General features: G+C 31.9%; 1 protein-coding gene across 1 annotated transcript in view; it reads right to left on the bottom strand.

Moving 5' to 3' along the window:
• Positions 1-22,358, bottom strand: part of LOC106465697 (citron Rho-interacting kinase-like) — a 75,135-nt gene that overhangs the window by 41,988 nt on the left and 10,789 nt on the right. The window contains exons 4-14 of the mRNA XM_022393622.1: positions 21,471-21,564; positions 20,087-20,296; positions 12,225-12,378; positions 9,049-9,229; positions 7,491-7,731; positions 7,104-7,228; positions 3,916-4,057; positions 2,865-3,107; positions 1,535-1,621; positions 812-907; positions 186-302 (exon numbers count right to left, since the gene is read on the bottom strand). Coding sequence (XP_022249330.1) covers positions 186-302; positions 812-907; positions 1,535-1,621; positions 2,865-3,107; positions 3,916-4,057; positions 7,104-7,228; positions 7,491-7,731; positions 9,049-9,229; positions 12,225-12,378; positions 20,087-20,296; positions 21,471-21,564 — 1,690 coding nt within the window. The remainder of the gene's footprint in view (positions 1-185; positions 303-811; positions 908-1,534; positions 1,622-2,864; positions 3,108-3,915; positions 4,058-7,103; positions 7,229-7,490; positions 7,732-9,048; positions 9,230-12,224; positions 12,379-20,086; positions 20,297-21,470; positions 21,565-22,358) is intronic.

A 22,358-nucleotide genomic window follows, 5' to 3' on the forward strand; every position in this document is an offset into this window, starting at 1 on the left:
CAAAAAAAAACACCATCTTATAAAATAAAGTTCTGAATTGTTTTTTCGTAATGTTTCCTGTAAATAACATTAATGATTCATAATTTATATCATTCTAATATAAAATTGCTCGTAAATAACAAATATTTAATGATACAATCACTTCACACTGCCTTCACTATAAACTCAACAAATACAGAACTTACCTTCTGCAACTTGATTACTATACTATTCAATTCATTCTCTTTCCTTTCCATATTTTGCAGATCTTTCTCTAGCTTGAACTTCATAGATTTGCTATACTGAAGTTCTTCCTCTAATTTCTAAGGATGATGAAAAAATCCAAGCCATATAACAGTTTTACCCATTTAATAGCAAGTTAACACATTTCAATTAAAATATATTTTGTCAAATACATCAGTGTATTTGAGAATAATATTTTCAAGAGTTGAGATGAAATAACTAACAGACACTGTAGTGCTATATCTTAAATAGATTCTGGTACCACTAGTGGCAGTTTTAGAAAATAAAGAAATTTTATTCTGAATTTCAAGTATTAGAACTTCACAAATAATTTTTTAACATTTCAGTGGAGAATTCAAGAGATGGTTAGACCCTCTTTTGTTAGTCTTGTTTCTGATCCCATGTGGTGGAAATCAAATGTAAAATGTAAACAAGTAACCTTTTAAATGAAGACATATATATATATATATAAAAGTTTTAGACAAGCAAAGTCTTCACTACACTTCAATCTGAATCTGTAATGAGTTTTATATTACAAAAAAAGAATAATAAAGAAATGACTGAAAAATGTCCAGCATGAGTTTAATACCTGAATTCTTTTATAAAACTTCTTTTCTTTGAATCTCCACTCTTTATTCTTTTTTTCATTTCCATTTTTGGCTGTTTTCAATTCATTCTCTAGTTGCTATATGTAAACAAAAATTGGAATTTCAAACATACACAGATATAAAAAACTGTTTAATACCAATAATTGCTCAGATTTCTTTCAAGTAAAGTTTCTGAAAAATCAAACAAAAAATTGGAGTACAAAGCTGTGCAATCTATATATGATGTGAAGAACAAATATATATGTACATATTGCTTTAATACAGATTCTTGAGTAGGTCACAAACATGTATAAGTAATCTTTCTTCACACTGTGCTTTATATCCCGGGAAGCTGGAAATTTAAAATTGAAGACTATCCTGTGAACTCACAAACAAGTCTAACCAACCACTTCAAGTCTACAAAAAGTCATCTAGTACATGTATTTAAATCAAACTTTTACTGCATAACCACATGTAGTTACATCAGTCACTGTTAAGTACTGAAGCTTTTGCTGAGTATGTACAGTTAAATTAATGACTGTAAAGTCATAAAGATTTTGTTAAGTATACAGTATATGTAGTTCAATCAGTCACTGTCAAGTTCTGAAGTATTTGCTTATCACGAGTAGTTAAGTCAATCACTGTCAAATCATAAAGCTTGTTTTAGGCATAAAGCATAACGTAGTTAAATCAAATCATCTTAATTAATTCAACCTTTCACTTACTGAAATCTGCAGCTCAAGTTTTGACTTTAAATTTTTCTCCTCCTCCAGCTCATTCTGTAACTTCTCCATCTCCTCTTCCCCTGGGTCCTAAATCCAACAGATATTTGTGGAATTAATTCTATAGGTTTTTATGATACAAGCTATAAACATTACCAGCAATAAAAATAATGAAGTAACATAAACAACATTAAGATCCAGTTGTCACAATTATTGGTACTTTTGATAAAGAGAAGTTATTCTAAACATCTTGCCTTTAATCATTGTTAAAGAAGGTGATGTGCTTAAAAAAAATATAATTATTATTTCTTTAATTTATTTGTACACTATAATGTGATTCGTAATTATAGTTTCTTTTCAGCAAAACAGAGTTGCAGAAATTAACAAGTGCAGCCATTTTAAAAATTTTATAATATAGAAAAAAGTTTAAAACAGAAAATTTATCTTTTCTTTATCATATTCTCTTTTAGCAGCTTGGTTAAGATTAATTTAAAGAAACATACCTGAACTGAAATTTTTATCATTATTTTGTAATTTATTTAAAACATTTATAATTATATTCCTCTCTTATTCAGTTACATTTTATCTTTCCTATATTATAGTTTTATTTGTGTGTCTAATACGTGTGATGCTTTAAAAGTTTTTGCCTAGTTGTCTGGAGGTTTTGAAAAAGTTATTCAAGGTAAAGTGACGACTTTGAGTTGTACCCTCATTTCCTTAAATGGCAAAATTAGCGTGTTATAATGAATATATCTATCTATTGTATTGTATGGCTTGTTTAAGAGAAATTGATAAGAGCTTTAATTCTGATGTCTTTGTTTTGTTTTTGAATTTCGAGCAAAGCTACACGAGGGCTATCTGTGCTAGCCGTCCCTAATTTAGCAGTGTAAGAGTAGAGGGAAGGCAGCTAGTCATCACCACCCACCACCAACTCTTCTACTCTTTTACCAACAAATAGTGGGATTGACTGTCACATAATAATGCCCCCAGGTTTGGTGCAATGGGGGATTCGAACCCGCAACCCTCAGATTGTGTGTAGAGCGCCCTAACCACCCAGGCCTATTCTGATGTCACACATTCAAACATAATTAAGTAACCTATGGAGAAAAAAAACAAGTCACAGTTATTCCTATAATCAAATTAAAAGTAATATAATTTTGAAAATTTTTTCATATCAAATCTACTTTTCTATTATGTTAATATACTCCAATTTTCTCTCAAGTTCTTTGGTTTATACATGCTTTGTTTCTTTACAATTTATTTTAGTTATACTCTGGAGTATAAAAACAAAATATTGATTTTAGTTAAAAGTGACATTCAGTTTAATACTTACCAAATTTGTGACTTCAGCTGTTAACACAACAGCAGCACCTTCTCCTTGACCCAGTTGCTGCATTAAACCCTCCTTTGTAGTCCAATCTGACTCTAAATGAACTATGACATTCTTCAGCCCCACAATCTGTTCCTGGGCTTCTGCTCTGGCCTTTCTTTCTAATTCTAACTTCTCCTGAAATCCTTCCAGTGTTTCTTGCACTGCAGCAAAGTCCTTTTCCAAGTCTTGTTTATTTGTATCAACCTGTGAGTTATTTTAGGAAAGACTTCCTAATAAATAAATAAGACACATGAACCCGATACTACATTAAAATATAAATCAGGTCTAGTGTAAGTAAGTCTACTTATAATCACAAGTGAAGTCTCAGTGTCTTGTGGTACATTTGAAGCCTAAAATATCATCAAATTTGAAACTTGCATATGCAAGTAATATACAGTTAAATAGTTCTAAAACTTATTCCACAATAATAAATAAACTACAAGGTAACTGTTATAATTAATTAAACTCAAACAAAACAAAATCTCTCACACCTACTTTAAATCAAATTTTAACAAGCTAGCATTCATAACCTCATTGACAGGATTAATTACAATGTTAGCTAGAGCTAGCATATTAAAATGTCCACCTGCAGTAGCCTAATTTTTCTAATTTTGACCTGCTTTTGTTTTACCCGCACACACACACACAAAAGCAAAAAAAAATAAGAGTAACACTTTAGTAATATGTTGTTCTAATAAAGATGAAGTATAATAAACATATAACATTTTCTTGCAAATTCTTATCAATCTACTCCATGGTTTTTCGAAACCATAAGCTTCATTTGGTTATTTCTAAGCACAAAGCTACACACTGATCTATCTGTGCTCTGTCTGCATTGGTTTTCAAAAACCCAAATTTTAGTGTCATAATGCTGCAGACTTACAACTAATCCACTGGTGAGTAGAAGGCATAAACATTACTTATTATAAAATATCTAAAACATTATGTTGTAAATAGAGACTGTTATTGATTTGAAAAAAAAAAAAAGGAATTAGGAGCAGTGAAATCTTACCATTTTTATCTGTTCCTTGAGTTGTCCTGTTTCTAACTGTATCTCTTTGATTTCAAGAATCTTCCCTTTCATTTCTTCCTGACAACAACACAATTTATCCTCTAGATTCCTGTTCTTATTTTTTTCCTCTTCCAGTGCTTTTCTGCATAGATTTAGATCAGAAATAATGAGTAACTTATGATACCTAAACTGTAATTTCCAGAACACAATGATTTTAACACAAATAGAAAATAATAAATAAACTACATATATATGTGCAATATATTTCTGTTAATCTCTTTAGATTATAAGTACAAAATAAGTAAAGTTAATGGTTTCCTACACTGAAAATGTATTTCCGATAGATACTCTCACAAATAGCTTTTGTTGACTTATATAGGTGCAACTTTATCCTCACCACTAGCCTTGATACTCCCATTTACCATGAGTATTCAGGTGAGATATCTGCATGCTATCATGCAAATGATCATGTAGCAACCCTCCACCAATAGGAGTGCAACACAATTCTTAGTGTAACTAGTGCCCTCTCTTCTGTGCAGCCTGTAATCACTTCGAGATTGGGCAATGCATACAAAATCTACACTAGAAGTGAGGAGGTCAGTGGGAAAGGTGAGAGGAGGTAAGTTTCTATCAGAAATAAATTTGCAGTGTTCCAATACGATATCTTACTTCTTCTCACAAATAGATAAAATCCCATATTAAGTTGACAATCCCCTTTAGAAAGCACCCAGAGAAAGACCATAGGGTGTGCAAATAAATGGAACACAACATACTCGTGAGAGACTGCACCACTTCTGAACCAAGTATTCTCTTTGCCCATGTGAAAATGTGTTACAATAACAATGGAATCAAAGTATTCCCCAGTAAATTAAATAAATGAAAATGTGAGGACTTGTGTGGCTGTTCCAGCTCCAACCATCACCATATCCACCAGGAACTGACGGAAGGAGGGTGACTCAGTCAGAGGGTTGTACTGCATGTTGGTGGAATGCATTGTCCATCACCTGGCAGCATCCAGATTTGTACATCAGGTCTGTGGTAGAATAAGCATCAATGCCATCTACACCAACAGAGCACCAGTGCCCTACTCTCAACTAAGTGGGAGTGAGCACACTCAGGAGGAAGACTCCATGGTCCACCACCCCAGTGGCTAGGTACTAGTATGTGAAAATGGCTCCCATACTTTATTAGAAGAAGGGGGGAGACAGCTTGTTGGAGAGTCTAAAGGTACACTGCAATGGAGACAGTGAAATGGGTCACTGCAACACCATATTTTGAAAAGCAGACTGATCCAGTGACCTACAACACATGGACCATCAAGGTGGACAGCAACCTCCTTCTACTTTAATCATGTTATTTCATGAGTGTACAATTCAAGGCAAACATCTTTATGAAGCAAAACACCACAAGGAATACCTACAACCAGTCTAGAAAGAGCACATGAAAGAGGGAAAGAGGGAGCAGAAGAGGAGACAAAACCACTAGCCAAAGCACTAGTGGAAACCACAACTGTGCCAACCAAAGAGGGGGCACCAATAAACTACGACATGGAGTGGTCTGGATGATGGAAAGGAACTGAGGAAGCAGATGGATATTGAACAGGAGACAAAAATTGAGTGAGCTTGGAATTGAGATGTGTGGCAAAGTGGGTCCAGTGATCACTCCATAGAGAGTGTCTTGTTGGAACAAGATAAGTGATCTGCAACTAGATTCAGGGCACCTGGAATATGACAAACCATCAAGTGAATATGATGGTAGACTCTATCAGAGTCCTCTTTCCATATCAATCTCTTGGATATGATGGCCATGAGACCAATGCAAGAAGGTCTAATGTCTGAAAACAGAGGTCTCTCAACTGAGTGCCCCCTTGCCTGGAGATGTAAGAGACCACAGTCAAGTTGTTGGAATGAACCATCACCGACTGGCCCTAAAAGGCTGGAAGGAAGTGAATCAAAACCTGACGAACTGCGAGGAGCTCCAAGATATTGATATAGAAAGAGGACTCTGATAGACTCCACCATCTGAGACCTCCTGAGCATCCAGAAAAGAGAAGTATCCATAAAGAGGTGATGTTCTGGATGAGGATAAAGAAGAGGAATATCCATAGTGGTGTGGTCTCGATCCAACCACCAGGTGAAGTTGGTCTGTAAGGAAAGCACAATGCCTGGTCTTCTTGGGAATAAAAACCTCGCATTTGATGCCATCCTTGTGAAGCAGGTCCTGAACTGTCTCCGAAAGACACTGGCTGGAAATGGAATCCTGAGGAGGAGGAAAGGAAACTGGATGCTAAGACAGTGGAGGATGAGAATTAAAATGGAGGACCAGATCCTCTGAGACAACCCTCAGAACCCAAGGGTCTGTGGCAAGGGACCTTCATATGTGGGCAAAGCAGAGAAACCTGGCTCCCACACTGAGACTGTTGGTTGCCCCTAGGACAGTGCCCCAAGAATCTACAATGAATCTCAGAAATACAAGAGACCAGAACCATTAAGAAAAAAGAAAGAGAAGGGCGAGATACAGAAACAGGTTCAGGAGGCAGTTGGGATAAATGGGAGGCCAAGGAGGAAAGGGAGATATGCAACCATGTTGACTCAACTTTGGTTTCCTAAGAGTTAGGAATGCACCCAAAAACCTTCTGACACATGAAAAGGAGCCATGTACAAATCACACAATATGGAGGGAAGCAAATGCACCTGAGACAAAAATGCATCCAGACCCAAAAGATTCCAACAGAGCAGAAGAGATGAGGCAAGCTAGAGTGGAATAAAGAAGATTCTGAGAAACCCTCAGAGGAGCGATGAAGAAGTTTGGATAGCAGGTGTAGGGAAGACAGGGAACGAAGAAGGGAGGAGAGGATGAGGCGAATTTGGGAAAATTATTTTGCATGCCTTTAAATAAATAGAAAATCTTAGTTTCAATTCACCATTATACATTTCTCACCAAACTTTAACACCCTTTTTCTCCCTCTGTTATCCAACCATTCCTACCTATTATTTATTTCTATTTAGTTGAAAAATAGGCTCCTGTATCTTAAAATAATAATTGTTTTTAGTTTCTCATAATTAGGGCTTAATTATTTATATCTAGTCACAATTATGTATTTCTTTTTTTTTCACAAAATATTTTTATATTACACTTTCCTGAAAGATTTTGTCAAAAATTAAAGTAATAAAATAAAAGAAACTGACTTAATTTCTTCCATCAGATTTTCTTGCAACTTAGATTTCTCTTTGAAACCCTTCATCAGTTCCATAGCTTTGTTTTCTGTAATGGTTCTATCTAGCCTCTGTACTTCTAAAAGTCTTTTTACTGACTGAAAAGAAAAAATAGAAGCTGTAACAAAGCAGGGCAGTATTTCAGATTCTTATCAAAACCTAGTATGATATAAAAATTAACATCAACAAGAAAATGAAGTAAATTTAATAAGAAGACTTTACTTTTAATATTTGTGGAATTTTACACATGATCAATAGCTGACAAACATGTGACATTAACCAAAAGTGCACTCTGAACTTGTCAATACCTTTTAGCATTACATAAATATCAGTGCTAAGAAAAAGGAATATTATGGTTACTTCGATTTCAAACTCTAATTGCACAACATCTTTCTGAAGAGAATCTCTCTCCTCCTTGAGATCCTGGCACAGTTTCTCTTTCTCTTGCAGCTTTAATGTGAGCAGTTTGGTTTCTTCCTGATGCTCCAATTCCTTGCTTTCCAAAAAACACACCTTCTGCTGAAGTAGTTGCAATTCCTTGGAGTCCTCTGTAATCACAAACTTGCCATGAGAGTAGAAACTTCCTTCAAGACCAGAAATCCTGAAAATTAAGGAGAACCTTTTATAATTACAATCACTGATAAGGCAAATCATTACAACTGTATAGGTCAAACCAGCTTACAGGGGCAACAACGTCTTAACTGTATAGGTCACAACAGTTTACAGGGGCAACAACTTCTTAACTGTAAAAGTCATATCAGCTTACAAGGGCAAAAATTGTTTTAACTACATAAATCACATCAGCTTTGTGGATTTGTGAAATCTTCCACTTACCACAAAGTCACTTGAATAAGACAACATTATGAAATAGATAAATCAGGTACATTTCAAAAATTTCTGCTGGGACATTATGCAACAAAATTTGGGTGATAAGATTATGTTAGTGAGGCCTTGCACTCCTACTGCCTAGAGTTGTTTATTACTACCACAGATAACTAAGTTGCACCATTCTTATTTATTTTTTGAAAGCTGAATTATCAGTGTTAATGTCCAACATTTCAACACACATATAGTTTACCACCAAACAGTATGTAAACATTTAAGGAATAGGGGAAAACTCCATAAAGAGTGTTTGGGCACCTCATGAACTCTCTGATGATCATTGTTTCCAATGTGTGAATGTTGCTTCGTCTCTTCTGGTGCATAATGCGCGTGAACCATTTTTGGACAGAATTGTCACAGGTGATGAAAAATGGATTCTCTATGCGAACATTAAATGTAAAAAACAATGAACCAGTCCTAGACAAAAACCACTTCTGACCCCAAAACTTGGACTCCATCCACAGAAAGTGATGCTTTGCATTTGGTGGGGCATCAAAGGAGTAATTCATTTCAAAATCCTCAATCCACAGCGAACTGTCAATGCAGAGATCAATATTCAGCAACTGGATTGTTTAAATCAAGCCCTTCATCAGAAACACTCTTCACTCATCAATCAGAAAGTCAACTGAAGTCAACATCTCTAAATAAGGCTAATTCATAAACTAGAAAATAATCTGACATTTTTCTTTGCAAAATAAAGTTCAGAATGTTGCAAATTTCTAAAATACAGTAGAGGGGAAAAAATGAGCTGGAAGCTGATTGGAGAGACCAATTAAACTTGCCATGAAATAAGTTAAACATATTGTATGATTCTATCATATAAAGTTGGACTGATCAATCCAAAAAATATAAATTTATTATTTGAAAGGAGTACTCCTTGAAATTTTAATACATAGTGTACTACAGTTGAATTAGTAGTAGTAATGAGCACAGCTATGTAAAGTAACCTTTTAGCAATACATCAGACAGAGAAAAGTTAAAACAGAGTCTGAACAGTTGAGAGGCTGAAATGACAAAAGACAAGATCTATATTTACCTTTCAGACTGGGAAGTAAGATGATTGGTGTAAGTAAAGCCAATGAATGGAAGATTTTCTCCGGTGAATTCTTTTTTATTCCTTAGTCCTACTGTTGAAGGTCTAGACACTTCATGTTCAAACTCATCAAAGTTAGAAGTATCATCTTGACTACTAACATGTGGAACAAATGGTGGAACAGCTGAAAAATATGAAGCTTTTCAATTGAAACTGAAATAATTAATGGAGAGTGTCATGTGGCTTATGAAGAGAAATGTAATGAATCACATTTTCTGATGTCAGAATCACAATCACACTCTGTATTTCTTTTATTTATAGATATTTGATATTTACATTGAACAAGATACTGTTTTTGCTCTAGAATAAGAAAATTGATTAGATTTCATAATATTCTTTAAGTAATGATAGGAATTCTTTTTTATAGAATTTTTTATAAAATATTTCTGCTGATAATCACTTTAACTAATCTAATTTGGCTGTGTCTATTCATAACCACTTTCAGTATTTAAATAAAGTCAGGACTGTTTCTCAAGTAATTCCATTAGCCACTCTATTATTTGATTTCTGAATACTGTCATTTAATTTTGAATACCAAGATCAAACAATTATTATTATTACAGTTGAAAAATTTAAGAAAATTGATTACTTGAGCTTATTAATGAGCAAATGGATCTAATAATTGATCTTTAGGTATGTTTTCTTATAGAGAAGACAGCTGTTACTTCACTTGTAATATTTTGAAATAGATGGCTCTCTTTTCTGTCACCAAATCAGGAAATGAACAGGACTTACATGTCCCTATTCTAGATTGCATATGACCTTGGGTTACATGTGTGAAGTACAGTGGGAACAGTTGGCTTTGTTTGTGTTATTGTTTTTAGTATATAAAGCCAGGTTCTCCCCTGTTAAGCAGATTTTTGTGCAGAATGAGATTTTGAAGATTTAACTTCAGTAAAAGTTTTCAGGTTAACATTCCTTTGTTTTTTTTTTAACTTTAACTTTCAGTTTACTTTATCTTACAGGAGTTGTTCTTATTTTAACATTTTAACTTTATTTTTTTTTTAGTTTATAGGTGGGGGGCACATTGAACTGGTAAGAGATCTGATGATGTTTTTGTTAAATAAAGATTGTTGCTTCATACAACCTGTGTATAGCTTCTTTTTTATTTTTTATCAACAAACTCAGTCAAAGTTCAGAGAGAAACACACAGACTTATACTCTGTGACAACACTTAACAAGACAATGATGTCTCTTTTACTTATTGCCATTAGAAAACAATGGAATATGATCAACTTAAGGATTCAGAACCATCCAGAAATAGACCTGTAACAAGTCATAATCCAACTAGGGTAAGCAGTGCACTGTTCTGTAACAGGTGAGAATCAGTAATCACAAAGTCTAGTGGAAAGAAGCTGTCAACATGTCCCATGTAACAGTACACAATGTAATCAGGTACACAACTTGCCAGATGAAGTGCCTATTTATTTCTGTGTGATTAGACTGTTGAAATGGGTGCTGACAAGCTGTCGTTCTATATGCTAGATATTTTATGGAATGCCTGCAGGGAACAGTGGTGTGCTTTTAACATGACAGTCTTACGACAGAGACTTCTACAATAGAAAGTACACTACAGGGCTATTGTCAAGATGCCGGGCCATCAGACAGAGCATGACTGGACATGATGATATGAACTGTAAGGATGTGGTGAAGCTCCAAAATCACTTTAATATAACATACTCAACCTCTGTATTTATTGCATAAACTCTCCACAGTTTCTATTTTCTTTATCTGTAATTAAGCTGTATTTTTTCTTAAATTTCAGATGAACTACTGAAAGCAGATCTGAAAAGCAATACTATTTAATTTCTTATTTATAAATACACCCACAGTATTAATAATACTGATATCCCCCATTTAGCATGTTTTCATATTAGGAAACTTGTTTGATTACAAATTTCTGATTTAGTGTGGTTTTGAAATAGAAAATGGTATTCTCCAATGCAGCTGTGCATGTGTGAGATGTGCCATATGTTCAGATAATCTCATGTTTACCTTGTGGTAGCATCATTCTGTGCAGCGGTATGCTCTTATTATAAGTTTTTTTTTAAAGTTTCATATACTTCTTTAATATTTGAGTATCTAATTAATACTTTAAAACATGTTTAAAAGTTTCTACGTCAATAATAATTTTAGTCATGAATGCATCCCCACTTATTACATATATTCCTGTAGAAAACTGATTTTCATTTAGCATGGCATTTTTCAAGAATGCATTAAACTTGTTAAATGGGGGATGCTGGTAATGATGTACTGTTATGTTATATGATGCAATTTAATAAAAGCAATCAGAAACAAAATGTATATTTTCAGTGCAGTGAAATATCTTAAAAGACACTGAATTACCAAAAGACTTCACAGAAAAGTAAATCACATGACATGTTAGTAACAGGTATATTTCTCAAAGTATTTAAAATATTATGCTTGTTCACTGTTCCCATGGTGAAATGAAGTTTTAACAGAAATTAACGAAAAAAAGGTTCTAATGTAACTTCCAATTTAAAAATATTATCAGACAGTATATCTATATTACTAGGAAACAAACCAACAAACTATAAAGGATACAATATGACAATAAATAATGCAACATCAAAATAATAACCCTTTTCCACAGAAAACAATTATTAAAAAAAGGAGTGCATGGTATTTGTAACTGGTTGGATATCTACTTTTCTATGTACAAAAAACATGATTCTTGAATACGAATACACAAAGACTGGGTATTTTACACAAATGAATGCTCATCTGCAGCCATCAGTAACTTCATGCTTTGATTTTGTGAATTTTTTCAAGAAAGCTTATTTCATTTTCAAAACACATCATCCCAATTAGAAATTAAAATTATCTACATGCATATCATAAAACTCATTTTCATATTAGAATATCAAAACTTAACCTTACAATGATTTAAAGGAAATTTATCAATCAAATTAAAATTATCTGTTATATAAATTTAGTAAAATTCTAAACCATAGTTTTCACAAAAAAACTTATTTTTCAAATAGACACAAATAATGTAAACATTCTATCATCACAAATTGAAGGATTAAAACTTTCTTTTAGGCCTAAATTATAATTTTATTTGAAAACAAAAGTACAGCTTATTTACTAATACTTACTTTGAAACATGTTATTCCAGTCTACATCAACAAAAAATTCATGTTCATAAATCTGGTTGTATCCTAAACGCAAAGACGCTTCCTGTAAAAGCTTTTTTATTAGGTCTATAGCTTGAGCAGAAATTTCTGGTTCATCAGGAAAAGTGAGAGATTTCTGAAATCAAATCGTATAGTAATTATAAACATTTTTATTTTTAAAAACATTAAGATTTTATAAATGCTGATAATCTTAATGTGCATACACATTAGGCTATCAGCTAAGTAAGTGTTTACTATGGTTTAGTTATCAATAATTATAATTACTTATAGGCAAATCACTGATGTTATTAAGTTTATCTAATAACTGAAAGAACTATTTTTGGGTTGTTTTATTCTTACTTTCTCACAAATTGAAAGTTTCAAAACTATGATAACAAGTAAGGGATATGAGTTGTTGAAACTTTATCACTAATGATGATACCAGCTGACATTAAAACGTTTGTTTTTATCACTCTGTGTATCAAGCAAAATTTATCCTACCAGAACAGAAACATACAGTCCTTCTTAGCCCTGGAGGGCTTCACTTCTTGATTTCCACACCTTGGGCAGAATGAAATTCCATGACCAACACATATTACTTTCTGACCATTATCTATGTTTGTAATGTATCACTGAACTATTACCTATAATAATATGTCAAACTGTACTGTTTAATAAAGAAGAGACAGCATGTATGTTAAGAATCACAGTTTGTTTAATTGTCATCTTTCTCGAATTATTGATACCTTATCAGAGCATATATAACAAAGGCACTTTATCCATTTGTTTATGATAGTGCATATTGATCACATTTCTAGATATAAATCACAGAAATGTTATTAAAGCATAAACAACACAATATATTCTAACATTTGCATTATCACATTTTGACTTTAAATACTCAGAAAGAACATGTTTATTGTTGTAAAATGAAATAATCTATAACAAGTACATTTCTCACATGTCAAATATATATTACATCAATATTTTCTGATGTGCGTACATGTACAAAACTTTTAGATACTAACCATACACTTCATTAAAATCATATTTCCGATTTCCTTAAAACAAATGCATAGGTTAATGAAATCATCCACTGATTCAGAACACATAGTATTATTTTTGCACATCTTCATACTGTGAGTATGAAATTCTTCTATATTAAACACGTTGCAATCTTTGAGTTAATACGATTAAGTTCTAAATTCTAATTATACGTACACGGAATGAGACCACTGATAAAGCATATGCAATGTTTATAGTTCTATTATAATCCTACATAATTACAATGTAGAATCATGCTTGTAGAGGCTACTGTAATTGGCACAGTCACAAATGTTATTGTATGTTTGTGACTGAAAGTGATAATGCATTACACTATTACACCAAGAAAGTGTCAAGTTTTTCATTTTATTCTTACATAATTTGCTTATTACAGTAAATAAAAGCTACTTCTAAGTGAAACTTGTGCTAAAACTACTCACATTGTTTTGTTATTCTGGTATAATCCTTGGATTTAGACACAATGACAAACACTGTACTTGACTACACTAGCTTTATACAATCTCCATAATAATTAATATCTCCATCTCAAGAGCATATCATGGTCTGAAAGCCCATAGTTTGAAAACAATACCAAAACTATTAACCCAATTATGTTAAGCTGCACATGCTCATCTTTACCTTCAGTTTTTATTCATTCCTGTGCCTAGCATCTTATTTGTTGCTAATATGTTACTCAATATCCTATGCATTAATTTACAGATTATTAGGTAAACATGATGCATTCAGTTATTCACTGGCACAAGTTCAACTATTTCCACAAAGATTCATGGATAACAAATAGTGTCATAACCTTGTAAACCCATACATATGCCACATTATTGGTTAGTGGCAATGAAATATCATATATTCAAATATTTCTTAATATGCTGTTCCTAGCTCAAATTTTTGTAGATTTTTAAGCCTAACTACCATATAACATTCATCCTTTCAATTTGTGAACATTTAGAACTATTATTACATTTTTTCAAAACCATTGTCTGATTATTATCACACTTACTCATCATTGGAATGAAATGACTAGATTATAAAATGATAATGAGCAACTTACTCAAAAGGCATTCATAAAGTATCACTCACCTTTTTTAATATGCAGGATTTCAGAAAAAGTGAAAAACCTTTGTTGGTTAATTTATACTAATCTATTTGATTAGTCTTTGAAAACATAATGTATATATTAAATATATAACTTTGAAAGGATCTATTTTACTTTTCACTTAACTAACATAACAATGAATTGTCTTTAAATTTGAAATTTTTATTTTCCTTTTTCCTTGTTGCTAAGCTGTATCCTAAGCTGATAATTTTCATTATAATATAAATTTGAAAATTTACCAATAACTTGTAATTATGATTTTAATCCGACATAGCTTCAACTGCTCCCTACAATTTTGTAAATAGCACAGTAAATAATTTTATCATGACTATTGACCATTACAATATGAACAAGAACATGTCTATAGTTTGGCTGCACAAATTGAAAGAAAAAAAAAAAACGATAAATCTTTCAAATACAGCTGACAATTATACAATGTAAGAAATATAAAATCAAGGTTTCTGAGATACTTGTTTTATTGAATTTTTGCACAAAGCTACTCAAAGGCTAGCTTCACAAACCAACCCTAATTTAAAAGTGACTAGAAAGAAGCTAGTTAACACCCAACTAACTCTTGGGCTACTCTTTACCAACAAACAGTAGGAATGACTGTCACATTATAATATCCACACACCTTAAAAGGCAAGATTGTTCAGTAACTGATTTTAATCCTGTGGCCTGCAGGATGTAAGTCAAACTCCCTAACCACTAGGCCCTTACGGGGTATGCTCCTCCACAAGTGAGTTTCTGTAACTGTATCCTAAGTACAAATAATTTAATTTTTCTTCTTGCTTGGTCTGAAGCAGAAAAATATGTTTAGTATATATAGACAGCCCTTTAACGAATGTCAAAAATATTGCAGGAGAAGTTAGAAAAGAGCTCATGGTTTAGGAGAAAACACATTTCTAAATGATCTGTGGTGTCAGTGAATAATAGGATTAATAGACTTGTAAACATTTATAAGGTTAAAGCACTTGATAATCTCTGTTGAAAACAAATGTCTAAAACTATGAAAATGGTGAATATCAAAACTTGTTTTTACATACAAATACCAGTTCAAAATATGATGTTTAAATAAAAATGTAAATGTATTCAATTTCAAACAAAACTAAAGAAATATGCTTCATTACAGTAAACAGTAATTGGCCTTAGCTATAGGATCTTCTACATGAGAACATTTTTACTTTTAGTGTGTTACTTCAATTAAATGAAACAAACATAGAAGTTATGTAAGAATATACTGATATTCTATTCCTTCACTTCAAGAATGATTCTTTTTTAGCCATTTTTTCAAAATAAAACAACTGATAATACAAAACCAGTTAAACCAGTTGTGAAGCACAGTATAGAAAGTGCTATGGAAAGGATGAAAAAAAAAAGAAGAAAGAAAACTTCAAAAACAACAGAACAGGTTTGTTTGTTTGGAGGGGGGCAACAGAATAGGAAAAAACACCTAAAGAACTTATAAAGACAACAACAACAACAGACTGTTGATAAATCTATGTAGTCTCAATTCAAAAACAAAATTTCAATTCAGTTTTGAAAATATTCGTACAACGAATAATCAAATTGTAGCATGCCAATAAATCATTCATGTTCTCACAAATTATACTAAATTGATGAAAAAAATAAAAATGGTACTTCAGTGTCAGGACTGGTCATTCTTCACTGACTTAGATTATTATGATTTCAAAGCTGGAGAGCACATTTCATTTCAGACTTAGTTTACCTAAAGATATATATTTAGTCTAAAATAATCCTTCATAGGTCCTCAGGCTACAGAATTCTTCCAAACTATCAAAAGACTGAAATAAGATCCTGATGTAATTCTTTTCATGATCTTAATCTATAAATGAATCTTGCATTGAAGAATATGTTGAAAAGTTGGATCTAATTAAGAGTGGAAGGGATCACATCCACATACCTATAGACAAATAAGATGCCCAATGTAACATAATATTAAAGGACAACAAGGGACTGTTTGGTCCATCTATGCCATCCTATCCACTAAATTGAACAAAACAAAACAAAAAAAAACTCAAAGCCAACCTTTATCATTCAAATACTTATCAAGTTTTCCCTTAAACTCCCTTAATTTAACTGCAGCTACCATAACTGAAAGCAACCTGTTCCAAAGGGCAACCACCCTGTTAGAAAAATACAGCTGTCTTAGCTGAAGATGACTCCTACCCTGCAAAAATATATATTTATGTCCCCTAGTCTTACCATTCTTACCAAAGAAGATGATGGATCAACACTATCAATTCTCTTAACAATCTTAAAAACCACAATCAGATTTTCCCTAACTTCTTTTTGCAAGAGAAAACAAGTTAATCTTAACCTTTCCTCATATGACAACCTTTCCATCCCAGATATCATTCTAGCAGCCCTCCTCTGAACCACTTCCAACAGTTTTATGTCCTTTCTAAGGTAAGGAACCCAAGACTGAACACAGTACTATATATGTGGCCTACCCAATAACTTCTACAATGACATTATAACATCTTTAGACTAGTTTTCAATATTTCTCTACATACAACCTAAAATCCTATTTGTCCTGCCACCAACTGCAGCACATTACTTGGGTATCTTAAGACTGTTGAAACAGAACACTAAGATCTTTTTCTTCTATAATGCTGGTACGGTTATTCCCATCAACATTATGCTCATAATTCTAATTGTGATAACCCACATGCATTACCTTGCATTTATTGTAATTAAAGTCATCTGCCATTTATTTGACTAACTCACCAAACAATCCAAATCCTTTTGTACAGCAGCAGCATCTTTCTCATAACCAGCAACACCAAAAATGTTAAAGACATTAGCAAAGATAAATAATCTATTGACTATTCCTTTATCTACATCATTGATGTAAATCATAAAGAGCCAAGGTCCTAACACTAGGCCTTGAGGTACACCACTTGTGACATTAATCGAGTTTGATTGAACTCCATTTATAACAACCCTCTGTTTTCTTCCATTTTACTAGTTTTTATATCCAGTGAGCCAACCTATCCCCCACACCTACAGAAATAACTTTTTTAACAAGCCTTTTATGTGGCACTTTATCTACATAAGCAGTAACCTCTTCAAAGAACATAAAATGATTAGTAAGGCAAGATTTTTTCCATGCTGACTATCCAACAAAATTTTAAATTCTGTTAAATGACTTTGAAAACATCTTTTATAAGAGTTTAAAACCCTTTTCCGACCAATTATGTAAGACTAATAAATCTATAATTACTGGAACAATTTTTATCACCTCCCTTGAAAAGAGCAGTAACATTAGCCAACTTCCAGTCTTATGGCATCTGTCCACTAATCAATAATTTGGAAAAAATAATAGCAAGTGGCTCATATATCCAATCCTTAACCTCTTTCAAAACCTTTAGGTAAATATTATCTTTAAACTTCCCAATTTTCTCTTAACAAGTTCAGAATTAACTTGATCCTCTTGTTCAATCTTATTTCCATCTAGCAACTGTTCATAGTGAGGAATGTTGCTTAAATCCTTATTAGTAAAAACTGAAAAAAAAGTAAAATTTAATAACAGAGCCATCCCATAATCATCAGATATTAGTCTTCCTGCATCATCCCTCAAAGTCTCTGCTCCCACCCTAACATTGTGCTTACCCTTGATGTATTCAAAATAAATCCTTACCATTTATTCTTATACTTTCAGCCAACCTCTTTTCATATACTTTTGTGATTTCCTAATTGTTTATATGACCAACTCTCTCAATCTTCTAAAATCCTCCAAATCTCCCATCATCGAAGTCAATTTAAACTTCTTATACTTGTAATATTTTTTCTTAATTTTATCCTTTTTATCCTATATGAGCCAATCTGTTCTTTTTCTTGCAGCCACCTTTTTTTTTGTTGTTGTTCTGGTTGAGCTGCTAAGGAGCACTTAAATTTCAAATACTTTCATACTTCAGTAGTGTCATTTATGATGTCATTTAAAAGATTTCAGTTGTGCTACTGATAACAGGTTTCTTCCTATGATTTAGTGTTAATGAAAAACAACATTATACTAATGTCAGAAACCATTCACGAAAGTTCACTGATTTCTCATGCTTTTCATACAATAATTGTTAACATAAAAAAAAAAGCATTCAGGATTTCCTAGTTATGATAAAAGTATTTATGGTGTTTAAAATTTCATGATTTTGCTCTTTTACAGTAATAAGTACTTAATACTTCCATAAGCAGTGTGCTACTATATGTGTATATGAACCCGTATATAATAATTTCGAAACTTTATCAACAGCAGCAATAAAAACCTTTAATGTGACAAAAGCCATTAATCCATAAATGTAAAATACTTATCCTCTTGTTTTCATATTTATTCTTTAGTTTCAAACCTTTTTAATGAGGGAATGGAACAAAGAAAAGGAAAATGATTCTACTTCAAAAATAAATCAACAAATAGAATAACAGTCATTGAATTTAACTTTATTTTACTTAAAAGAACATTTAGCACTTTAAACTAGCACTGAAGGTTTATTGTGGTTCCAATTGACCAATATATGTACAACAACATATTGTTTACATAAAATGGTTAAGCAAAAAAGTATGTTCAAGTGTCATTCCTTACAACTGAAAAATATAAATATATTAATACTGCTTGGATAAAAAAAGGACTGTAGTTATTATTATTTCATTCAGCCAAAGTGCTCACTGCACTTGTACTGCAGAATTATTTTATTACTATACTACAGGTTTATATGAAGTGAAAGACTTAGAAAACTTCATAAGTTATTCTAGTCACAGTCAAGCTATGCCATACACACAGCCTTCATTTTCCATATTCTTAAAACACTTTCAATTGATTTTATTCCAGCCATAACATTGTTTAGTTACTGGCCATTCAAAATTCATTAATATTCAGATATATTTGTTTCATATAAGTCTTTTGAAAAAATGTGATGAAATGATTTTTATTTGACAATGACAATTTTTTTCCACTACATTGTCAAAGACAGTAGCAAAAATTTACATTTCAAGGTCAATATTGCTATTTACCCCTAAAAATACAGTCACAACAAATACTCATTATGTTAGTGAAACAGAGATGATCTGATACAACACACAGCCTATGATAGAAACTATAACTTCTACAGCATCTAAATTGTATTATAATTGCATTAGGATATTTATTTGACATTAGTTAAAATATGCACCTGATCACTTGTTATTGGAATTAAAACTTACATCTCAGCATTAAATAATTAAGAATAAAATACTCGTACAACTTAATCATTTAATCACAAAATGGGAAAAGGCTTTATTTAAGGATTAAAGAATAAAAAAGAAAAACAATACCGACAAAAAAAAGCAAAACTATTTATCCCATATTTTGTTCATGAACACCGCAACACACTGGTAAGTTACATTCCCCTATAATCTGTACCTTATGCATTTTGATGACACAAACTTTCTTAAAAAACAAAGTTTCGAAATTTTGATAGTTTTTAGAACACCAACACACATCCTAAAAAATTACCATAACAGTAACCAAATCTTTAAAAGCTTTTTCTATTTATTCCATTTTTTCAAGTCTATTTTATACCTTATTGTAATAATAAAAGAAAGAAGTCTTAATTTACTTTATTATCAAACTTATGGCCATCTATGTTATGCCCTCTTAAAAGCGAACACTGTTTTGAACATACATACATACCTTAAAGTTCATAATATTGCTGTAAGTCACAACCACCTTATCATCTGTAAATGGAGTGGTACCAAAAAGCATCTCATATGCAACAATTCCAAGTGACCACCAGTCACACTCAGTCCCATAAACAGTGTTACCAGAAGGTCCACCATTCATAGCTAACAATACTTCTGGAGCAATATAATCTGGAGTTCCAACTGGCATTCTACTTGTAACCTGAAAGAAACTAATGAACGTTAATTTAATACACTAAAATACAGAGAAGCAACATGAAATAAAAAATTACAATTCATACAAATTTAAAGAAACTGGAAAAGTAAACAATTAACGTTGCTAAAATTTGTCATTAAAATCACTTAAATTGCAGATGTTTCTTTTTCCACATCCTTACTAATTTGTACATTTTGAATCCTAATCCATAAACACGTAATATTACTATTTCTGATTTATATTTTGTCTCCTGAAAATCACTGCTTCAGAATTTGTCAGTTGGGCTGGGTGATAGGAGACAAAAGATTCTCTGAATTTCTATACACATATGAAGCATATAATCTAAAAGTTGCAGTTTAAACACAGAAAGCTGACAAAGTATTAGAAACTAATAAGTCTAATATTTGTGATAAAAACAACTTAAAGTGCAGATTTTTCCCCCACATATTCCACATAACTTGTCCATTTCAATATCATTTTGATTTTCTGATTTTTGAGTCCAAAACTGAAAAGTTAAGAGGAACGTAGAAAAAAACATCTGAAGTTTATGTGATTTGATCACAAATTTGAGGTTTATTAGCTTTTAATGCTTTGTCACCTTTTAGAGTTTAAAGGTGAAGGTATTAAGAAAAGAAACTAGAATGTGAAAAAAAAAGGTAATATTTTGAGATTTTTAAATTAGTTGATACTGACAAATGACTATCAGGAACATGTAGAATAGGTTTGTCTGATCATGAAAAATATAAATAAGCATCCTAGTATTATTTTATATTAACTTTGAAATTTTAATCATTTAATCTAAAACTAAACAACATTAATTCATGATGTATTTTGAAATATAAACAGAAATGTGTTTTGACAGAACACAAAAAATCTCCATTTTTTGTTGTTAATAGAAATTAAAGCAGTTATTGTTTCACTTTTGATGAACTATAATGTAAATATTACAAATACTAAAATGTGAGCTGTTTCTTTATTGATGCAAAAACAACACACACATTATGCATCAATAAAGAAAGGAAACAAATATTTCTCATGATTATTTTCTTATTGTGTCTTCCAGGTAAATGTCCTAAGTACAAAAAAGCTTACTGTAATAAATATGTCTCATTATTATTATTATTTTTTAATGTGTTTTCCATTAGATGTCTTAAGTAATGAAACTTTCAAAATGGCTTACTGTATTGTGCTCATTGAGCTTAGCAGCAGAACCAAAATCAGCTAGTTTGATGTGACCTGTCCGATCTATCAAGATGTTATCAGGTTTTATGTCTCTATCATGCAAAATGTGAGAAGAAATCTTGTCATAAAAATGAAAAAAATATTCAAATGTATATAACTTTGTAAAGTTAATTTCATTCACTAATAAAGCACTAACTAAAATACAAGACTTTTTCAGAAAAAATGAAATTATATTACATGCAAAACAATCACATGAAATTACAGCAAAAACAGTTATACATTTGGTTTTCAACAGTAAGTAAGACTAATTTTTAAACACTCCATGAGCTTTTCACAGTAATTTGGTAAAAGGTAAGTGTGATATCATGAATCCAAAAGTTTACACACCTACTTCAATCTGCACAGAAAGTCTTTGAGAGAATGATGCATATTGGAGAAAGATTATTCATTTCAACTGACTATCGCAATCATTATATAATAAGCTTTATGGAGCCTAGCATTACCATGCTGCAAAAGAACATAATCTAGAGACAGACATATTATTCATTGGTCATACTTTACTAACATCAAAGGAACTCCTATTTCTTTCTGAACAACATAACATAATGTTTTGGAATCATAGGACCTACTGGTCCATCTCGGCTGTTTCATCCTCTAAACTAAACAAAATATATTAATAAATTTTTTTTTTTTAAATCTTAAAGCCAGCCCTTATCATTCATATGCTTATTAAGCTTTCTCTTAAGCTCACTTAAATTTACTGCTTCCACAACATCTGAAGGCCAACCACCGTTAGAAAAATAAAACTGTCTTAGCTGAAGATGACTCCTACCTTGCCAAAATTTATATTTGTGTCCTCCAGTCCTACCATTCTCACTGTTAAATA

This window comes from Limulus polyphemus, unplaced genomic scaffold (assembly GCF_000517525.1).
Source record: "Limulus polyphemus unplaced genomic scaffold, Limulus_polyphemus-2.1.2 Scaffold2023, whole genome shotgun sequence".
NCBI lineage: Eukaryota > Metazoa > Arthropoda > Merostomata > Xiphosura > Limulidae > Limulus > Limulus polyphemus.